This window comes from Watersipora subatra, chromosome 1 (assembly GCF_963576615.1).
Source record: "Watersipora subatra chromosome 1, tzWatSuba1.1, whole genome shotgun sequence".
Classification (NCBI taxonomy): Eukaryota; Metazoa; Bryozoa; class Gymnolaemata; order Cheilostomatida; family Watersiporidae; genus Watersipora; species Watersipora subatra.
Genome location: NC_088708.1, coordinates 43,184,666 through 43,205,582, shown reverse-complemented (window position 1 = coordinate 43,205,582; position 20,917 = coordinate 43,184,666). Strand labels below are relative to the sequence as shown.

The following is a 20,917-nucleotide window of genomic DNA, read 5'->3' as shown; positions in this document are numbered from 1 at the left end:
ACAAGATTTATTGATAGGTTTACAAATACTGATTGTGCAGTTAACAAAGTATTATTTTATGAACTAAAATAGATATAATATAAAAAATGGTTAACATCTGTTAGCGTATGAACACTATAAAACTAAATAAACAAAAATATTCTTATAGCACGAAGATCTTTGAAGCACTTGAAAAAACAAACTCAGAGGAACATTAAAAAGAATATAAGAGAAAATAATCATCTTACAATAGTTAATACATTTATGTTAATTGAACTACTACTGTGTTAGACTATGTCCAAGGAACATCATCACATCAGACTAGGCCCTGTTAGCTTCACTTGAATCCAGCTGATAGTATTTCTGGTTCAATAGTCACATTTCTATTGGTCCTTCGCTCATGAGGAGATGGTATTTTTTGCCAATTGAAGTAATTGTATGTCCACATGGCTTTTGTCTTGACTCGATTTTCGAATGCTTCATCTAGTTCTGCCGTAGATGGCCTTGTTAAAAAAAATAAAAGCATAACCATCCTTGGTAACAACCCCTGAGAATTATGTTAATGTCGACAAAACAACCTCTGAGGTTATAGTAACAGAACAGTCATAGGTAAGAATGGTGGTATCATCTAGATACCTAGCAATAAGTAGGAGGAAATAAAAAGGTCACGGATGGACTCTCTATACTTGTGTATTTTACTAGTGGTAACTGCTTTAGTTCAACTTAGAGGGAACTGGCAATCTTGCTAAGCAACAAGTTATAATTACATGAACATAATGGAGAATTGCCAAAATTGTCAACAAAATTTTCTTGGCAAATCTAGGGCTATTGTTTGTGTAATTCGTAGTTTCTAACTTCCTGCGAGCTCTTTTTTTCTATATCAGTTTTTCATTAAGGAAATTTGTTCTTTGTTCACTAAATAATGTCTCTTAGCTCGACGAACAACAATGAAATACTATTGAGTGATACAAAAAGTTGTCTGCGCTTTATGCTATGACAAAGACAAAAGAAAGGACAACTCTTGATTTTGCACATCTTTGCCAATAATGTGCACTAAACTGCTGCTTAAATTGCCAAAAAATGTAGAATTGTTTGTAATATATACATGAGCTGTACATTGAACTGCTGTACTATAATACATGAGCTGTACATTGAACTGCTGTACTATAATACATGAGCTGTACATAGAACTGCTGCACTATAATACATGAGCTGTACATTGAACTGCTGTACTATAATACATGAGCTGTACATTGAACTGCTGTACTATAATACATGAGCTGTACATAGAACTGCTGCACTATAATACATGAGCTGTACATTGAACTGCTGCACTATAATACATGAGCTGTACATAGAACTGCTGCACTATAATACATGAGCTGTACATTGAACTGCTGTACTATAATACATGAGCTGTACATTGAACCGCTGTACAAATTGGCTAAGAACCAGTTCTTCAAGCGTTCAATGAAGAGGTTGCAGATTTTTATGCTGATGCAGACAAGAATAGATTCAAATCAAATTCAAAATGATTATCGAAAATATCAACACCAAATTTACAAAAATAAAAACCCTACACATGGCTACATGGACATGGAGTAGTAACACCCTAAACATAGCTACCTGCACATGGAATAGTAACACCCTACACATGGTTACCTGCACATGGAGTAGTAACACTCTAGACATGGCTACCTGCACATGGAATAGTAAACCTTAGACATGGCTACCTGCACATGAAATAGTAACACCCTACACATGGTTACCTGCACATGGAGTAATGTTCTCTCAGAGCAATGGGTGTGGTCAGCCTCATTTGTGGATTCTGTTTATAATAGAGGTCAGGAGGTCCTTGGGAACGTCGCAAAAAGGCTATTGTCTCCCTCACCATCTCATTCCTTTGGTCATAACCCTTCCTTGCCATCTCTCTTTCTTTGCTTTGTACCTCTGCAATGACCAAGCATTGTTCCCATATGACTGCGTCGGGTATCACCATAAAAACTTTGCATAAATATCTTCAATTTTTGGGAAAAAAATCAATTCGCAAGCAAACATGTGATAAAGATATAACAAGTTAGCATACTGAAGCTTAGCCTTTACCTTTTCGATCAAGAATAGTGACACTAGGTAGGCAGAATATGGTGTAATGTCGATAGTCTGTTTCCTGAGCAAGAGGATTGTCAAACATGTCTGCAAACACACAATTGCTATGCTAGTTTTTAGTTAAAGGTCTTACCGACTAGTTCAGTTAGATAGTCTAACATGTCTTCTCCACCTTTGCAGAAGAGACTCTAGGAAATCGAAACAATTTTCAACTAAATATTTTACTGCTCAAAGTTTCAAGTATTCGTGCTCCCTTTTCTTGTGAACACGATTCGGTCAATGTATACAGATAAACCAGATCTGCATTGTATCTACACAAAATACATAACTAACGATCTTTATTATGACAATGCTAAGTGCACTTGACCTTGAACTCTGGAAAACAGATTATGGGGTGATCATTAATAAATACAAATTGTCAGCAAACTACTAATTGTATATACATGTATGTCTGTTAAAATGCAATCTGTTATTTGAATTCAACAGATTACCTAGTGTGTGCCACTAACCGACAGGTTGCTTGGTATTTGACAATAAAGAACAGGTTACCTAGTGCTTGACCTTTTACCCATCAGTGATTGTACCAAACATAGATATATAAACCTAGATTGGCCAATAGGGAAAAGGCCTGCTAGACTTAAATAGCACGACGTAACGTCATTGTATTGTACCTCATGCTTGACTGCACTGTTGTTAACAATGGAGCTAATGGGGAGAAGGTGACAAAATCACATTTATTTTCACATAAAAACCTTCTTGTATACATAATCCAGTAAACTAAAGCAATTCTGTGATAATATCTGATAACCACCATAGATTAAAAGTATAAACCTATGAAATGTTGCACACAAATCATGAGCCATCAGGGCTTTATTTGCCACCCTCTCCTATCCCCCATTCTCTCTTTTCCCCTTCTCCAAAAAAGAAGTGAGAAAGGGAAAAGAGAGAAGGGGGAAAGGACAGGGGGGGGGCAAATAGCCCACCCACCCAAAGAGCCAGACCCTGGCTAGGTAAAAGACTAATATCATGTTGAACTAAACATGACTAAATATGATGAGCCTGTGAAGTTTTGATCTGATCAGGGAAATTGAATCAATGGCTTTCTTAGCTAGAGCTGGAACGAGACCAAGGAATGAAGAGTCGGACCAGACTCAGGGTCAGCAATGAGGGCCAAGATCGGGTCGGACCGGGTCAGCACGCGCGATTTTTTTATTCATTTAAGGTTAAGAGATAGTTCTATTACAGCCTAATGTTGTGACCTCAATAAACCAAGATAAAAGAAACCATTATCACACCAATCATTATATTTTATGGCTTAGTTTATAGATGCAATCTACAATTTATGGCTAGACATTGGTGGATCAATGCTATTCAATGGGTGATAGATTAATAGCCTGATTTGGCTAGTGTTTTTATTAGTAGATTTTATATTCAACTGCTATTAAAATCAACGAGAGATTAGTTAAGAAATACTTTACAAATATAGAAATAGATAACCTAGCATAAGTGGAAAGCAAAAATCCATCACTTCCCTAAAACTTCTGGTAGTGAAAGAAACTAAAAATAAAATAAATTTGCTGAATTGATGGTTCTTAGACGCGCTTCTAAGTTTCTCAGGATGCCCTCAGTGTAAATGCCTCAATAGTATTGAGGTGGACCCTTCTTTGTAGCTTAAAGGTTGACTTGCAACAAAATTCACATTACAGTTATTTGGTATCAAAATATTCACCATGTCTTACCCTGTTGTGTTGTAGGTGCCAAATACGTGGAAATGTGATTACAAACTCTTAAAAGCTCAAAAATGAAAAGCCGCAGTAGATTGGAATCTGTTTATTTCTCTGACGTAGTCATTACAGTTTTGTTATCGTCTTGTCACGTGATGTTCTCACGTGAATTGAAAAGCCAATAAAAGGCTCAATATAAAATTTATCGTAGCACTAGTTTATGACAAACACTTCGGGTTTTACCGAATACCCCGTATCAAATATAGATGCTCGCTACTTTACAGTTTTGTTTCGGCATTATTCAATCGTCAAGTCGTAATCTGATCACGTGACCTAATACTTCGAAAATAATTTTTGCAGCACTTTTCGATTATCACAGGGGACCAACAGGCTCGTCATGATTATCAGACAATGATATGTATTCCTTCGAGCTAAAGTTAAAAAGTTTAACGATTTTTTACAGTAAGTTATAAGATATCAGTGCTAAAAGTGACAGCATTACAATGACGATAACACAGACGCGTAAGAACAATAGACATGGTTTTATTGAATGCGTGAAGTATATTTGTGAAAATATTTCGACGAATGAGGTTGCATGAAAGTGTAAACAGAAACCATCCTGTAACAACTACGTCCCATTTGAGACGTTTTGGAAAGCGAATCCACACTACGGCGGTCTCGTGTGGCTGCGTTTAACGGTTCGTTTTTGAGCTTTTAAGAGCTTGTATGCGCATTTCCACATATTTGGCACCTACAAAACAACAGAGTAAGACACTTTGAATCTTTTGATACCAAATAACTGTAATGTGAATTTTGTTGCTAGTCAACCTTTAAAGTTTAAACAATAGCATAATGTTGAACCTCAGCAACTTCTCCATGGTGGCAATTAGTGCTCGCCTGGGAAAGTTTTTCACCAATCCAGCACTACTAAGCAACACTCTCATCGCTTCCTTACTGTGGTTGCAAGCCTCGATCACCACAGGCGAAGACAAAGTCAAGCCACCACGAATATTAACTGTGATTCGGGAATTCGTTGCTTGGTTTACACCATAGTTGGTAACATCCATGATGATAGTGGTACAATCATTACACTTCAGCTTTGGTGACCTAGCCAGCTACATAGCCAGCTGTAAAATAATCATTCTGTCTCATTTTTGACTTGAGACATACTTGCATACTCAACATATTTAGTCGTGTTTAGTTCAGCATGATATTAGTCTATTTACCTAGCCAGGGTCTGGCTCTTTGAGTGAGTGGGCTATTTGCCCCCCCCCCCCCCTTCTCCTTTCCCCCTTCTCTCTTTTCCCTTTCTCACTTCTTCTTTGGAGAAGGGAAAAAGAGAGAATGGGGATAGGAGAGGGTGGCAAATAAAGCCCTGATGGCTCATGATTTGTGTGCAACAATTCATAGATTTTATAGTTTTAATCTATGTTGGTTATCAGATATTATCACAGAATTGCTTTAGTTAACCGGATTATGTATCCAAGAAGGTTTTTATGTGAAAATAAATGTGATTTTGTCACCTTCTCCCCATTAGCTCCATTGTAAACAACAGTGCAGTCAAGCATGAGGTACAATGCAATGACGTTACGTCATGCTATTTAAGTCTGACAAGGCAACCAATGGGAATAGCTATTATTGGCCAATCTAGGTTTATATATCTATGGTACCAAATCACTGGACTGAAAGAAGTGATTTTAATTTTTGATGCATTAAAGGAGTTGTTTATCCATGGCGTACTACGATAGATGCCTGAGCAGAAAACTCTTTTTGATGGATAACATTTTAACTACGATGAATAGCTTTTTTGCAATATTAATCAAATAGAACTCTGCTATCAAATAGCGAACATATAATAGGTGAATTAGCAAAGGACACTAAGAAACTAGGCAATTTGGTCACCACAGGAGGCACAGAGCAAGCCTCAACTATATAACCTACTGAGGATCTCCAAACTTTGCATCTTTCGGAATTCTTTGATGACCTTCTCTAAGTCAGCAAGTTGATTGCCTTGCAGCATGAGCACTCGTAGCTGAGTAAGGTGAGAGAGTGACCCACTTATGTCCTTTAGAAGGTTATACTGTAGATGCAGCTCTGTTACCCTATAGTTGTGTGTGAGACACTGTATCCTCCGTAGCTACAACCGACAGCATACTCTTGAAACATCAATATTACTAGTGACATCAGTATGACTAGCGACATCAGTATGACTAGCGACGTCACTATGACTAGCGACATCATTATGACTAGTGACATCGATTTGGCTAGTGACATCGCTATGGCTAGTGACATCGCTATGGCTAGTGACATCGTTATGACTAGCGACATCAGTATGACTAGCGACATCACTATGACTAGCGACATCACTATGACTAGCGACGTCACTATGACTAGCGACATCATTATGACTAGTGACATCGATTTGGCTAGTGACATCGCTATGGCTAGTGACATCGCTATGGCTAGTGACATCAGTATGACTAGCGACATCACTATGACTAGCGACATCACTATGACTAGGGACATCACTATGACTAGCGACATCACTATGACTGGCGACATCGTTATGACTAGTGACATCGCTATGGCTAGTGACAGTGCTATGGTTAGTGACATCGCTATGGCTAGTGACATCGCTATGGCTAGTGACATCGCTATAGCTAGTGACATCGCTATGGCTAGTGACATCGCTATGGCTAGTGACATCGCTATGACTAGTGACATCGCTATGGCTAGTGACATCGCTATGGCTAGTGACATCGCTATGGCTAGTGACATCGCTATGGCTAGTGACATCGCTATGGCTAGTGACATCGCTATGGCTAGTGACATCGCTATGGCTAGTGACATCGCTATGGCTAGTGACATCGCTATGGCTAGTGACATCGCTATGGCTAGTAACATCACTATGGCTAGTGAAATCACTATGACTAGTGACATCGCTTTAACACACTTCTAATAAATCCTTGCAATCAACACATTTAAACAATAAAATGGATTATTCTATAATGAATGCTAGAAAGTTAGAGAAAGAATGAAAATTTATATAAAATATGTATGATATTTTAATAAACAGAGACAATATGACTCATGAATATTTATTTATCATGACTCATATTCATTACTGAATCCTTCTTGAGTGGAACTAAACTGAAAAACATTCACACTCTGCTTATTCTGATTTTTTTTTGCAAATGAATTTCTCGCTCAAAGTTTCCAAAATAATATCTTAGCAAAATATAGTAGCACTAAACAGTTAGCAATAGAAAAAAGCATTACTATACCAGCATAAATGAATTCACTACTCGTAAGAACGTATCTATTAACAAAGGGCAAACAGAACAAATTGTGTAATGGCAAATATGTACTATCAATAACTTAAATTATTCATTACAAGGACTTCAATATCATATTATTACTATTAGATTAACGGTTAAAGATCCATGTTTGGTTTGACATATTTATTCTCTAGCGGTTAGAAAATACTATTCGCCATTCTTACCAATAAAAACAGAATTATAAAAGACAGCTGTAGAGAAAGGGAATAAAGCTACAGCTAACCCAGAAAGCTGGCAGAGCCTACACCGATAGCCTGCCTGGTAACATCAGCTAGGGAAACTAACCGACATCAAGAAAGGTAAACCAATGCACAATCAACAAAATGTATGACACTTTCACTCATTGTCTATTTATATTATTTTTATACATAAAGGGACGTGTTAGCAATCATGGCTTGATGAATGTATGTATAACCAGGGACCTGCATTTTATACTGAAAACTGATATTAATTGACATTGTAAAAGGAGATAAGGTCTCAATGCTATTTCACTCTTCTAAACTTAGCTTACGAGCGTGTACCAGCGAAGAATGAATCTATACAGCTTTACTCACTCGGTTGTTTGAGAGCCATAAAAACTGCAAATTGAGATAATTCTTTAAATCACAGACTCCTTCCAACTTCCTGCAACCAATAAAACAATATCTACCTTTCTTGTCACTTTGTTGGTATCCAAATCTATTCTGCGCGTGTCTTCAAATATGTAAATACAGATGAAACAGATTGAATGACAATAGCTTTTGAAAGAAGATTAATTTCATTACCTTTCGTGTAAGCATATCTCTGTGACATCATGGTCTCTTTTAATACCCCTACTCTTTTTCTGTTGTTTAATAGCCTGCAACAGATGTCAAACAGATAGTTGGGTGGTTGACAAGTTCTTTTTACAAATCTTCTATGCATTGGGTTAAATCTATCATTTTCAAATTGGCACAATGAAGTAGCCTCTGTTCCCCTGAATAAATATTATTGTAAATAATGTACATATTAGCATGTAACGTGGAAAGTAAATTATGCATCTTCATAATCTTCAGCGGGCTATCAGAATTGCTGTGGAGTGTTGATTCTCTTGGTAGGTGAATATGGTATTTAAATTATTTAGTTGCAATAAGCATTAACGCATAAATTATAATCCTAATAAGCGTAATAAGGAAATCATGCACACACCATATTGCGTAAAAATTGAAAATTGTCGTATAGTAGGGAAGCCTCAAAATCCGAATTAAAAATCTTTTTAGAATATATTACTAGCGATTACCATAAGCATTTTTTCCACAATACGTATATTAACTACAAAAGCTTACTAAAAACTTGTCTCAACATTCTTCTTAATTACGTTGTTAACATTAATATTTTCCTAACTTATGCTCAATAGATTTTCATAGAACGACAAAAAAATTGTAGGTTAGATCAAGCTCACTAAATAGATAATTGATCATTGATTATAAAGTTATGAAGTTACTAGTGCATTTCACAATGTGTGCAATAAAATTTCTGTATGGCAATAACTTTTGAAACACTGCTTTATCTCAACGTTAATAAAAATATCAGTCTAAAACTTACAAAGAAAAATGTTAAAGGCATTGGCTTAATCTGCTTAGTAACTATAGTTAGTTAATAAAATTAAGGCTATAAAACAATGAAGTTTCAAATAAACTATGTGAGAAGAAATTTGCAACAAGACCTAGCAATCCAATGAAAAAGAAAATATTAACAGGGTAAAATTGGAGTAGGGCAGTCACAGATTGGTGAAATTATAAAAACTTGAAGCAAGCTACAGAATGTGAAAAATGAAATCACATAAAGCTTTGTTAAAAAACCAATGGAATATACTGACCAGCAATCAAGGAGCAGTACATCTATGCATCTAGGTGAATGAACCTCCATTCTATCACAAAAGCAGGCACAGAAAAGAGATATTAGTATAAAACTTATATTAGTAGAAGAACCTCGGACAGTTAATGTCTAAAAGAGCATTAGAGTACTCTAAGTCAAGCATAATTGGAAAAGATTGTAAGGTACGTTCTCAATTTGAAATAACACTTCACGTGTGAGTACCCTTTTACATTGTTGCAGCCACTTTTGAGATTTAATGTTTTAGTTGTAAAACATCTACACGTCCAAAAAGAAGTAATGACGTAAAATCATTGCTTCAATTCTTATTCACTATTTATTCACTTCCCTTTTCATATATATGCTTTATGCATCGTTAACAGAATCTTTTACACGAAGCGTGATAACAGCGTGCTATAATTCTTAGTAAAGTATATTTTAAATTTTTTCTATACTCGCAAGCAAAATTATTGGATCAAACAGTACCTTCCTAACTATTTTTTAGCTTTTACAAATATCCAAAACGCATCTCTGTTACGGAGCGTATCATTTATGAATTTTCTCATTGATAGAGTCAAGATGATTTTTTTGTAAATTTTCTTTGTCAGCAGAGAAAATTTTTAATTGGATGTATAGCCAATAATTATTATAAAATAGTAAACTTAATATTAACTCCAGAATATACAACGTACAATTTATTAAAACAAAGGTTCCTAGCAGACAAATAATGAATTATTACCTTCTCGCAGATCCTAGACCAATCACATATGTCCGCCATGACAGGTGGTTACTATAGTAAAATATATGAAAATGGTAATCGGCATGAGTTTGTTGTCGACTACTCACTGAAATTTTATTTGACAAACAGCAGGTACAAAATTTAATTAAAACAACTAAAAAAAATTTGATGCACTGTTTTGTTTTGCATAAATTTTGTGAAAACTGCATCTGCAGCATTTTAGTTCTTCAAATGAAAACCCAAAATAAACCAATAGCTCTGTGAGCAACAGACCACGTGACATAGTGAAGGCCGCTAACCTGAGGATGTCTACTGACAAGGAGACGTCTAATGATGGAGGCGAGTTACCTAGTTCACCGCTGACGTGCGCTGCCAAAGTCAGTATTATTCATTGCACATAGTGAAACAAACCGTATTTTCCGCTACTGTAATAATAACAATACACTAGATATGTTATGCGTAATTAGGCACCAACTAAATTACATCTTTAATAGAAGAATCTCTGATTACCATAGATTGGTAATTAGCTGTATCGCAGCTGTAATATACTCATAAAATTAAGTCATTCATACATATTTTATATTATCATTATATTTAGGACTCTTACCATTGTTTCTCAAAATACAATTAATGCGTTACTAACAACTATTAAAATCTTTGGAGGCTCACAGAAAATTCATAAATGATACGCTCTGTAACAGAGATGCGAATCCAGAAATGGCAAAGCTATTTCCCTAAAATCCTGTTAATCTGTGCCATTATTGGTAAATAGGGAGCCAAATTTTATTTGCAAAATTTTATCCATCGGGACAAGAAGAAAAGGTTTTCTGCCATTATGTTGGCGGTGATTATTTTTACAAAGCTTCTGAATATTCCGATTTTGACATTAGCTGATGTTTAGCGATGTTGTTAAGTCTATTCACTCAATATCAATAAATAATCAGCATGTTATCTTTTATTTTGTTGTAAGTTGATTTCACTGGTCGGATCGAGCGGTGCGTATATAAAGTTCTCTGGTGTTGTAAATATGGTATTGCTGCATAAGTTTATGTCAAAGTAAACAATAAACTGACTGAACATTATTGGCGAAACCAATCATCTGTAAGACACTGCTTGTTTATTGTTAAATAGGTTAGTTGGTTTTAGATGGAAGAGTTGCGCAGCAGGTATGAGCTTCCTTATGTCTCACATTTTATAAACACCAAGAAGGAAAAGTTCAAGTTTAACAGCATAAATATCAGGGTATGTTGAGATCTAGTTCTTTTATGTCCCCTTTATGTAGTAAATGGCTTTGCTCATGAGTATCTTAGTAAATTGAAGGTGGCTGCTCAACATGAATAACAAATCTTAGTGCATTGGCTGAGGATGACAGCTGGCTGCATAATGTGATCTTATAGTTTACAAATGATGTAGGTCGAATTTATGTGCAGCAACAATAAGTAGTTTGTATTATTTAAAAAAAACCGATTTAAAAAACATTTACCGGGTATTGCAACAGTGTTCGTTTTGATATTAGCATGCTTATATCTCCATATAAGTAGGCAGAACAACTCCAATATTCAAATTATGGTACTACACGTATATGCGTGTAACGCGGATTAGAATATTGGAGAAGTATTTTGTACTCCTACCGTCAACTTTCACTAGATGTGCTCATTTTTACTCGCTAGCAAAAACCAGACGATCACAAAAAATTTCATCTCTTCTTTTACTAAGAATATTTTAATCATACCTTTCAATTTTTTCGTTTAGAAATCTTTCAAAGTGTTTTTTGAACTAACCCTGCCATCGGCGTGTGTTTTTATGAGATTTGTTTAGTTGTTCTATGCAGTAGTCATTTACTCATGTTATTTCAGCCTGCTGTCAGTCTTTTAAATATTAAACCATTCAAGTTCTGCAATACTTATTTTGTGTAAACAAAATGTGCCATTATCAAGCACTCTTTTTTTGTTTTAGACATTGGAAGCGAGCATCTTGGATTGTGAGTCAAAAGTATTTGATGATATAGTCTGTCATATATTACGACAGCTGTCTAAAAGTCAAAGCATAAGGTAAGTTTTGATAATTAGTATTCTCAAGTTACACCAATGTGATGTGTGTGGGAGTTGTCTTCTAAAAGGGGAAATGACTCATGAATATGCAAACAATTAGATCTGACTGTTCAGGCATGATGATTTTATGCCAGCATATAGGAGCATAGTTGTGCCTAGTCTTTGTCATGTGCATATGCTATATGCTGTCATATAGCATATAGCTCCAAACTGTTTCTGCCTAGCATGAGGTAAAATATTAAAGTTTTAACTGCATTCTTGTTCCTTGCAACGTGCTAGCTTTACTAACCATCTCGATTTGAGATTGTATAGTTCTAGACAGTTTGGAGTGTAATTGGAGTGTAACAGTAGACTGATAAAGCACTTTGGTTTCTGAATATGTTGGTCTTATAATTTTGTTGTTTATAATATACTGTATCGCATTGTTATCGCTGTAGAATTGCTTCGTGTGAAGAGCACCTTAAGGCATTCGCAGACGAACACAAATCTGAATTTGGTGATCTGGTCCAGGATGAGATCAAATCCATTTCTCCAGTTGACAAGGTTTGAGCAAGACAAGTCGGTTTAATTTGGTAGAAGTATTAGCTGTGCTACCCGGCGTTGCCCGAGTAATAAAAAAGTCTGGACAGAAAATGGATTTGTATTTAACATGTAACAACATTTGCCATTCTAACTTTGAAACTACAAATCATGAGAGAAGTGTTTTTGTAGTTGAAATAAATTGAAATAAAAAATAAAAACAACTGTAAAGGTTTTCAAACTCTGTTAAACAACTAACTTTCAAACATATCATGAGGAAAATGTTTTGTGCAGGGCAACTAAATTAAAAATAAATAAAACAGCTGTAAAGGTTTTCAAACCACTGTAAATTTAAAATTTCATAACTTTCAGCGACTATATCTTTTAATAACTTACAGTAAAACCTCAGTTCTTGAACATAATCCATTCCAAATGGTTGTTCGAAAACCGAGTTGTTCGAGATGTGAAACAATTTTTCCCATTAGAATAAATGAATGTACATTTTAATCCATTCCAAGGCGAGAAAACAACTTCAGTAAAGTATTTTACACCATAAACTGTAATGTATACTGCATACTATAAATAAAAACGAGTAGATATAGATCGTGTTTAATTTTAATAAAAAATTTTCTATTTATGATGATGGAAAAAGAAAACAAACGTAAACATTTCGTATGTTTTGCTCTTAAAACATCAAAAACATTAAAAGTTAAGATACAATGACAAAACTTTCAGAAATGGATAATGAAACAGCAAAAAAATGCAACAGATTAGTTACATCAAAAATCGTAGGAAAAAATATAAACAGCAATGGCATGTTTACTTCACTTTGAAGGAAGAGTCCTCCTCCAAAACAATTTATGGTAACTCGACTGGAGGTGTTATCTTCCTAGCAAATCTCGTCAGTAAAGGAGACGTCATCCCAGATGGTTCCTCCGTTTTAGTAAATAATTTAAGAAGCGTAGGTTGTTTCTCTGTTTGTTAACGGACGTTTCCATGCTGTTTATGGAGCTGTTCCAATTCCAATGCGCATGCTCCGGTTTTGTCAAGAACCGAATTTATGTTCGAGATCCGAGACGAACAAATCTCGAAATCTTTGGTCGAAAACCGAGTTGGTCGAGAAGACGAGAACTGAAGTGTCCAAGAACCGAGGCTCCACTGTGTATAATCAGTACACAAATCACCAAATTTCAAGTTTGAGATAAACTATTGTCAATATCGTGGGGCAGAATAAATTAGCCCTAACAAAAAAAACGAAGAGGCATCGTATTGCATAAACTTAGGTACGAAAATAGTTATTAACAGAGGCGTTGTAACTAGGGATGGCATTTGTCGTTTGAAAAATTGTTATTGACTATCGTTGGAGTTGTCCCAGCGATAGTATCGAATTATCAATGAGCAGACAGAGTTCATCGATAATTATCGAGTGGCTAGGCAGCTGGTAAAACTATCGAATTATTGTGCCTGAAAAGATCGAGGATTGTGGGAAGGAATAGGAAAAGGTGTTCGAGTTACCAGAGCGTTCAAGTTATCAGAGCACTGTCACAAGTCCTTGTATTTATTAGTAGATAAATGTACATATACAAACTATATATAGATCAAACGCATAGATGGCTTGTTGCAAATTAAAAGGCTTCTAGTGTAAAGTTAAAAAAAATTTCATCAGAAAGTATATCTAGAGACTTTTCTATCACTTGAGATTGGTTTGTTGTTTGAAGTGACTTGATTGCCAGGACGTTTTCAGATTAAAATTAGCCAAACTTGATCGCTGTTGAAATGCTCAGAAGAAAAGACATCTTTTTTTTAGCGTTTCAACCAATGATATACAGCCCCCAGGAATGATATTCAGGGGGCTGTATATCATTGTTTTAACCAAGATCAAGTTTGCCGATTTTTCTTTAAGTTTATTCCAAGGTTAGCTCACTTTTCTCAGCTTTCGGAGGGTCATCGCTAAGTGGATGATTGGCAAAATTTGATTTTTGCAAACCTTTTGAAAAGTCATTGACGAAAATATTTTGCCGAATAATAACGACGTCTATGAACTACTAAAAGTTCAGGTTGGTCTCTATGGCTTGGAATTAAGTGATATTCTAAAGTGATAACAACCGTCGTAGTAGCCGTTGGGCAAAAAACTGTTCGAGTTAACCAAGTTGAGGTCGAGTTATCTAAAGCAATTTATTATTGCGTGGGAACGGACCAAACAAATCCGTTCGAGTTAACCATGTGTTCGAGCTATCCGAGGGCGATAACTATCGAGTTATATTATTTTTTATTATTCGATAACAATATATTTGTTTCGGATCTTTCTATAGGCTAAAAATAAGCAACATATTCATATCGAGAAAGACAACTGTCGAGTTATCATGCAACTATCGTGCAAGCTATCCCTAGTTGTAACACGTGCTTGCAATGCTAAAATAATTAGCATGCGCATGGGGTATGCGGTATATAATGACATAGCTGATCAATATGCCATTCTAGCTCAGTGGTAGAGCGTCCGGATAAAAACTTGTTGATGCACTCATCGTGAGTTCAAATCCATCAGCACCCGAAATTTTAATATCAAGATTTTATTAGCTATAGCCATAATGACATAGGACATGCTTTGAGAAATATATATATAATAATAATAGATATAAATACGTTGTGGGAATAAACGATACTTGTATGTAAAAAATTAGCATAGTTGCGAAGATTAGAAGTGAGATGCATGGTTAAGGTTCAATGCGATATTAGTGTTTATTGCGCACATTTGTTTGTTTGTAGGAGTTATCTTTGACTCGTAGTATTCACTGAACATTTTAATAGCATAACTTTGTTTGTCTGTATTCTTTGTAATAACACGCTATACAAGTATGGTTAAAATATGTGTGCAATTGTCAACTGCAACTTATTAGCTCTATTTATTGCATAGAGAGTAGTGTTACAATGTTATAGCTACGCATACTCAAGTTGCTCATGGAAAAGACGAAGGGGAAGAAGGACAAGCTGGATGAGATGCTCAATGAGGAGTTTATAGCAGACGGACAGCAGGACCCAGTGAGTATCAGTCTGTATAGATGGTATAGTTAAATTTAGGTTTATGTCAGTGGTTTCAGTGAATTTCTCCTGTAGGCGGGTAACATACCAATAATCAAGAGAGTTGAAGTTCTTGCAAATTTCGAAAAGTTTTTCACTTTGTTTGAAATGTTGATACGTTACAGTTACAGAGGGAAATATTTTTTATTAAAGTTCATAATAAGAAGCTATCCGAGAAGCATTATTGCTTCTTTATTCTTCATTATTGCTTGCATTAGTGCTTATTTTAGTAGTTGTCCTTTTGTTGAATGAATTTCCTGCGTAAACTTGGAATCGTTACCTCATCATGGAAAAGCAAAACTTTCCTGTTTCTATTGAATGAATTAAAGATGAAGTATATGCTTTGTAGCATTGTACAAATGACTCTGACTCTTCATTATATTGGATTCTTCCCACTTGCAAATTTGTATCACTTCATCACGAACCGCAGTACATTGATCCTAGTCGCATTCAATCATTCATTCTGTAGATGATTGTCACCATGTCTTTTAGCATTTACAAACGCGTCAAAGCCCTGTACAAATTTGTTTCATGTCAATTTGGGTTATGTCAAATCAGAATGCGTCAGACATTGCCGTATTCCCAGTAGCCGCCATCTTGTTTCTGTAAGCACTATTAGTCAGATGTCTGATGAATAGACTCGTACAGATTTTTAATACTATGAAACTTTTAGTTACAGTCAACATACAAATCTTCCAACACGCCGGGTTTTACTGTCTCAAACTGGTTAAATTGTGGTGGTTTTTGTTGTCTTTATTTGTTATCATTATTATTATAGGTACGCATTCATTGTCAATAGATCTGGTTATGTGACATATGATGCTAATGTATTATTATAGGTAGTACGCATTCATTGTCAATAGATCTGGTTATGTGACATATGATGCTAATGTATTATTTTAGGTAGTACGCATTCATTGTCAATAGATCTGGTTATGTGACATATGATGCTAATGTATTATTTTAGGTAGTACGCATTCATTGTCAATAGATCTGGTTATGTGACATATGATGCTAATGTATTATTTTAGGTAGTACGCATTCATTGTCAATAGATCTGGTTATGTGACATATGATGCTAATGTATTATTATAGGTAGTACGCATTCATTGTCAATAGATCTGGTTATGTGACATATGATGCTAATGTATTATTATAGGTAGTACGCATTCATTGTCAATAGATCTGGTTATGTGACATATGATGCTAATGTATTATTATAGGTAGTACGCATTCATTGTCAATAGATCTGGTTATGTGACATATGATGCTAATGTATTATTTTAGGTAGTACGCATTCATTGTCAATAGATCTGGTTATGTGACATATGATGCTAATGTATTATTTTAGGTAGTACGCATTCATTGTCAATAGATCTGGTTATGTGACATATGATGCTAATGTATTATTTTAGGTAGTACGCATTCATTGTCAATAGATCTGGTTATGTGACATATGATGCTAATGTATTATTTTAGGTAGTACGCATTCATTGTCAATAGATCTGGTTATGTGACATATGATGCTAATGTATTATTTTAGGTAGTACGCATTCATTGTCAATAGATCTGGTTATGTGACATATGATGCTAATGTATTATTATAGGTAGTACGCATTCATTGTCAATAGATCTGGTTATGTGACATATGATGCTAATGTATTATTATAGGTAGTACGCATTCATTGTCAATAGATCTGGTTATGTGACATATGATGCTAATGTATTATTATAGGTAGTACGCATTCATTGTCAATAGATCTGGTTATGTGACATATGATGCTAATGTATTATTTTAGGTAGTACGCATTCATTGTCAATAGATCTGGTTATGTGACATATGATGCTAATGTATTATTATAGGTAGTACGCATTCATTGTCAATAGATCTGGTTATGTGACATATGATGCTAATGTATTATTTTAGGTAGTACGCATTCATTGTCAATAGATCTGGTTATGTGACATATGATGCTAATGTATTATTATAGGTAGTACGCATTCATTGTCAATAGATCTGGTTATGTGACATATGATGCTAATGTATTATTTTAGGTAGTACGCATTCATTGTCAATAGATCTGGTTATGTGACATATGATGCTAATGTATTATTTTAGGTAGTACGCATTCATTGTCAATAGATCTGGTTATGTGACATATGATGCTAATGTATTATTTTACCCAAACTTTATTAACTGCATTCGTGTGTGAAATATTACTCGCATTAAAAATACAGTGTGTATAGTATAATATTAGATTTTCTGACAGCGATGAAGACTACATCTAGGTGGTACGCTTCATTTCTCACAACAGCACTTGTTACGTTATGGAATGCTGTCGGGGGTTCTTTGTTTCATTTTCTGAAATTTTGCTGCGTTCTAGTGTATGCTTCTCTTGTGCTATATAAAACCATATTTTCATACATTTGTTCTGTACCAATTCTAACCCTTTCACTGCTGTATGTGCATTTATGCGAAATCTATGGGTCGACTGCCGTATACGCATTTTTGCAAATTTTTCAGCGATTGCATAATAACTTAATTTTATTATTCGCTGACAACATAACCAACAATCTTTAGTACTTTTATGGTATTGACAGAGTTGTCCAAAGATTTATCTATAAAATAAGCCAAAATTCGTGAAACAGTTTTAAATCTTTATTTGGGAATTTTCAACTCAAAAACGCACATATTTTCTTTCTGGCGTTCGAACTATTTAGTGTTATTATGGCTTCCGCAAGCACCTCTTGTGTTAGAAACCGAAGAGCTTTTCTTGATGAAATTATAGCCTATTCAGATTTAATTAAATACTCAGACAATAAAAGTGACAGCGCTGACTCTGATGGTGGTGAAGGTAAATTTTGTAAGAGTAAGGAATATAGTAGAGGATCATTATACCTTCATAGTGATCGTATCTTCACATAGCTTTAGCAATGCACATAGTATAGGTACATTGAATTGTTTGCATAGCTTTGTTTGTTAACGTTTGCAACATAAAATATATCGCGAACATGTTTTAGATAGGGTTTGAAATTGAATAACATTGTATACATATCATGCAGCCAAATCAACAATTTTTAGTAAAATGGCCGGCAGCAGATCAAAAGCTAAATTTGTACATGGATGGCAGTGAAAGGGTTAAAATCAATTTTGTTTTTGTTGCGTTATGTTAACTATGGAGTTGTCAGCTCATTGTTTTTGCATGAATAACCTTAGCCATCGTGAGAGGTTAACTAACAGCATCTTAAGATTACACTTATATATAACAATATAATCATGCTATCTCATTTTCCAACATTTTTTATGTTAGCAGATCAAAAATCCAGTTTTTAAGACAAAACACTTGTGAGACAAGCTTTGGGTTGTGGTTAAAGGGGAACTTTTTTTTGGCAAATATTTATGTATTACTAATATCAATGCTGCAGACTAGCCAAGGCTTGAGCGTGACACAAATGAGTGTATTTTGGCCTATATTTTACCATTATTATAATGCATTGCAAGGTTTTATTTGTAAGTCTATATATTGACTAAGTAAACGAAAATTAATTGTGAACCCATAAGTTTAGCACTAGCAATATTACCAATCACAATTATAAGCTATTAGGGTGTAGTTGAAAGGCCGGTGGGTAGCTTGTAACATCAATCTTGCACTTGCGGGATGAGGTTGGAACAGATTGCGCTAGGACCGAGAGAATGTCATGGTCGTATTTATACGTGTAGGTCTCAACATTGGTTTACGAGTGGTGCCTGAGAACTAAACCTATTACTCTGTGTGTCTTCTCACGTAGATATCGCTCATAATAACTTCCTCCTCTATGCCATCTTAATTATTCTCGAAAAACATCTTTTAAAAGCCAATCGATGCGAGCTCTGTTTTTTATGAACAACAATTTTATATGAATAATTTTCAGATAATTTAGTTTAAAACAGCGATTTTAATATTATCATATACTACCACTGCTGTTTCCTGTCTGCATTTAGCAAATATCGCAAATTTTGCTGTTAATTTTCGCAATTTGAAAGTGTTGATAGAACCTAGTATTCAGTCAAAATTATAGTATTTTCATCCAAGCATTCAGCAGTTATCCACGTATAGTCCGTAGTTACTGAAGCCTTAGTTTGCGTGTGACTCTTTTCAATATAATCATTCTTAACCATGTCAGCCAACTGAGCTTGGTTTGATGATTGGTTTTTGTGGTGATGTCAAGAGAATTTCTCTAATACAATGGCTTAGCAGGATGTTTTCAGAGTGTTGTACTTTAGTTAATTGCGGTACATTTAATGCACTAGCAGTTTATCTTCAATAGCCTAATGCTGTAACCTTTGACCTGTAGACATTTTGTGGTACTCTGCATGCATTCGCTATTAAATCTTCAAAACTTCTCTAGGCTGTGTGAGCTAATCTACTGATGAACATGTGAACCTTTGAACTGTTGTAACCCGCAGATGGGCTGTTTGTATATGACCTCACTTACCTCACAAAACATTTAATAGCCATTAAGGTCTCTAGCTAAATATTCAGTTCACCTTCGCTAGCGTCAGTGTCTGCTCTTGTGTAGTCGTGTCCTCTCTTGTAGACCATAATCAACGTGGGCCAAGACTCGGAGAACAGAACTTATTGGTACTTTGATGGTGAGTAAGCTGGAAGGGTTCTCTTTGTCAGCTCTAAACATGTAAAAGACAATCATGGATTTGCTATAAACATGCTGGAGTTGAGAAACAATGCAGTAAAATATGAATTGTTGCTCTAATCTCTTCCTTGATATATAGAAATCTGGATACAAAAGTTAGCTAAAGTGATGGATTTTTCCCGATGCTAAACTGTACAAATTAAACATGAGTTGATCCATGGAAATAGGGAATAGCTACTCATTAATGTGGCACTCGCTTTAAGATCCTGTGTCGCCGCATTCGTTGATTTCAGCAGATAATTGTGTTTGCAATGCAAAGTTTTTGGCAAACATATCCAATAACAAATGCTAAACGTTTGATAAAACGCCTACCAAATTTATGGTTACTCAAGAACTTTTTTATTTAGCTTTTATACCCTGGTTAAGGATTAAATTCATTGGTTGGCCCGCCATAGTATACCGCTCTCGTTATGTAGTCATGCAGGCTATTTATTATTTTAACAACTTTTTTATTTTCTGTGGGTTGCCATGGTTACACAGCTTGTGATTCATTGAACATGGTTTGCTATGAACAAATTATGTTTACTCGTGAAGTCATTGTAAATGCTTATCCTTTCCCTATTCGAATGTGTTGCCAACACAGAAATGCTCTTTTAGTTTGGTGCTTGATAAACTGCTGCTGGCTTTAACATGGTCTATGTAGTAGCGTATCTAGGTTTGAGAAATCTGGTGTCCATAAACGGTTCAGGGAGTTCATTTGATAAGAGAACTAACTAGTTTTCTTAGTTTTGTGGGTTTTTATTAGATATACATTAGATATACATATATATGTATTAAAGTTAATTATGTAACAAGCTGATTAGTTGAGACTAGAAGTGAATTCAACTTTAACAATCAGCAATACTCCATGAGTACTGC

At 35.1% G+C, this 20,917-nt stretch overlaps 2 protein-coding genes across 2 annotated transcripts in view; one reads left to right on the top strand and one right to left on the bottom strand.

The window, feature by feature from the left end:
• Positions 1-21: 21 nt before the first annotated feature.
• LOC137409312 (leucine-rich repeat-containing protein 72-like) lies at positions 22-9,798 on the bottom strand. The gene is made up of 7 exons (XM_068095554.1): positions 9,720-9,798; positions 7,912-7,985; positions 7,702-7,771; positions 5,751-5,946; positions 2,083-2,172; positions 1,749-1,929; positions 22-482 (listed from the first exon to the last, which is right to left on the bottom strand). The coding sequence occupies exons 1-7, from the start codon at positions 9,756-9,758 to the stop codon at positions 317-319; spliced, it is 816 nt and encodes a 271-aa protein (XP_067951655.1). The 5' UTR covers positions 9,759-9,798; the 3' UTR covers positions 22-316.
• A 223-nt stretch (positions 9,799-10,021) lies between these two features.
• LOC137386104 (B-cell CLL/lymphoma 9 protein-like) overlaps positions 10,022-20,917 on the top strand; it is a 42,254-nt gene continuing 31,358 nt past the window's right edge. Inside the window, exons 1-6 of the mRNA XM_068072789.1 lie at positions 10,022-10,096; positions 10,866-10,961; positions 11,676-11,770; positions 12,208-12,313; positions 15,227-15,328; positions 19,946-20,000. Of these exons, the coding sequence (XP_067928890.1) occupies positions 10,025-10,096; positions 10,866-10,961; positions 11,676-11,770; positions 12,208-12,313; positions 15,227-15,328; positions 19,946-20,000 (526 nt within the window). The 5' untranslated portion in view covers positions 10,022-10,024. The remainder of the gene's footprint in view (positions 10,097-10,865; positions 10,962-11,675; positions 11,771-12,207; positions 12,314-15,226; positions 15,329-19,945; positions 20,001-20,917) is intronic.

What these genes read in the sequence shown, in the direction of transcription:
- LOC137409312 (XM_068095554.1), bottom strand. Translation starts at nt 9,758, where the DNA reads ATGGCGGACATATGTGATTGGTCTAGGATCTGCGAGAAG. An exon ending in GGTCTAGGATCTGCGAGAAG is followed by an intron (nt 7,986 to 9,719) that starts GTAATAATTCAT and finishes CATCTGTTGCAG; the next exon opens with GCTATTAAACAACAGAAAAA. An exon ending in TATGGCTCTCAAACAACCGA is followed by an intron (nt 5,947 to 7,701) that starts GTGAGTAAAGCT and finishes TGTCGGTTGTAG; the next exon opens with CTACGGAGGATACAGTGTCT.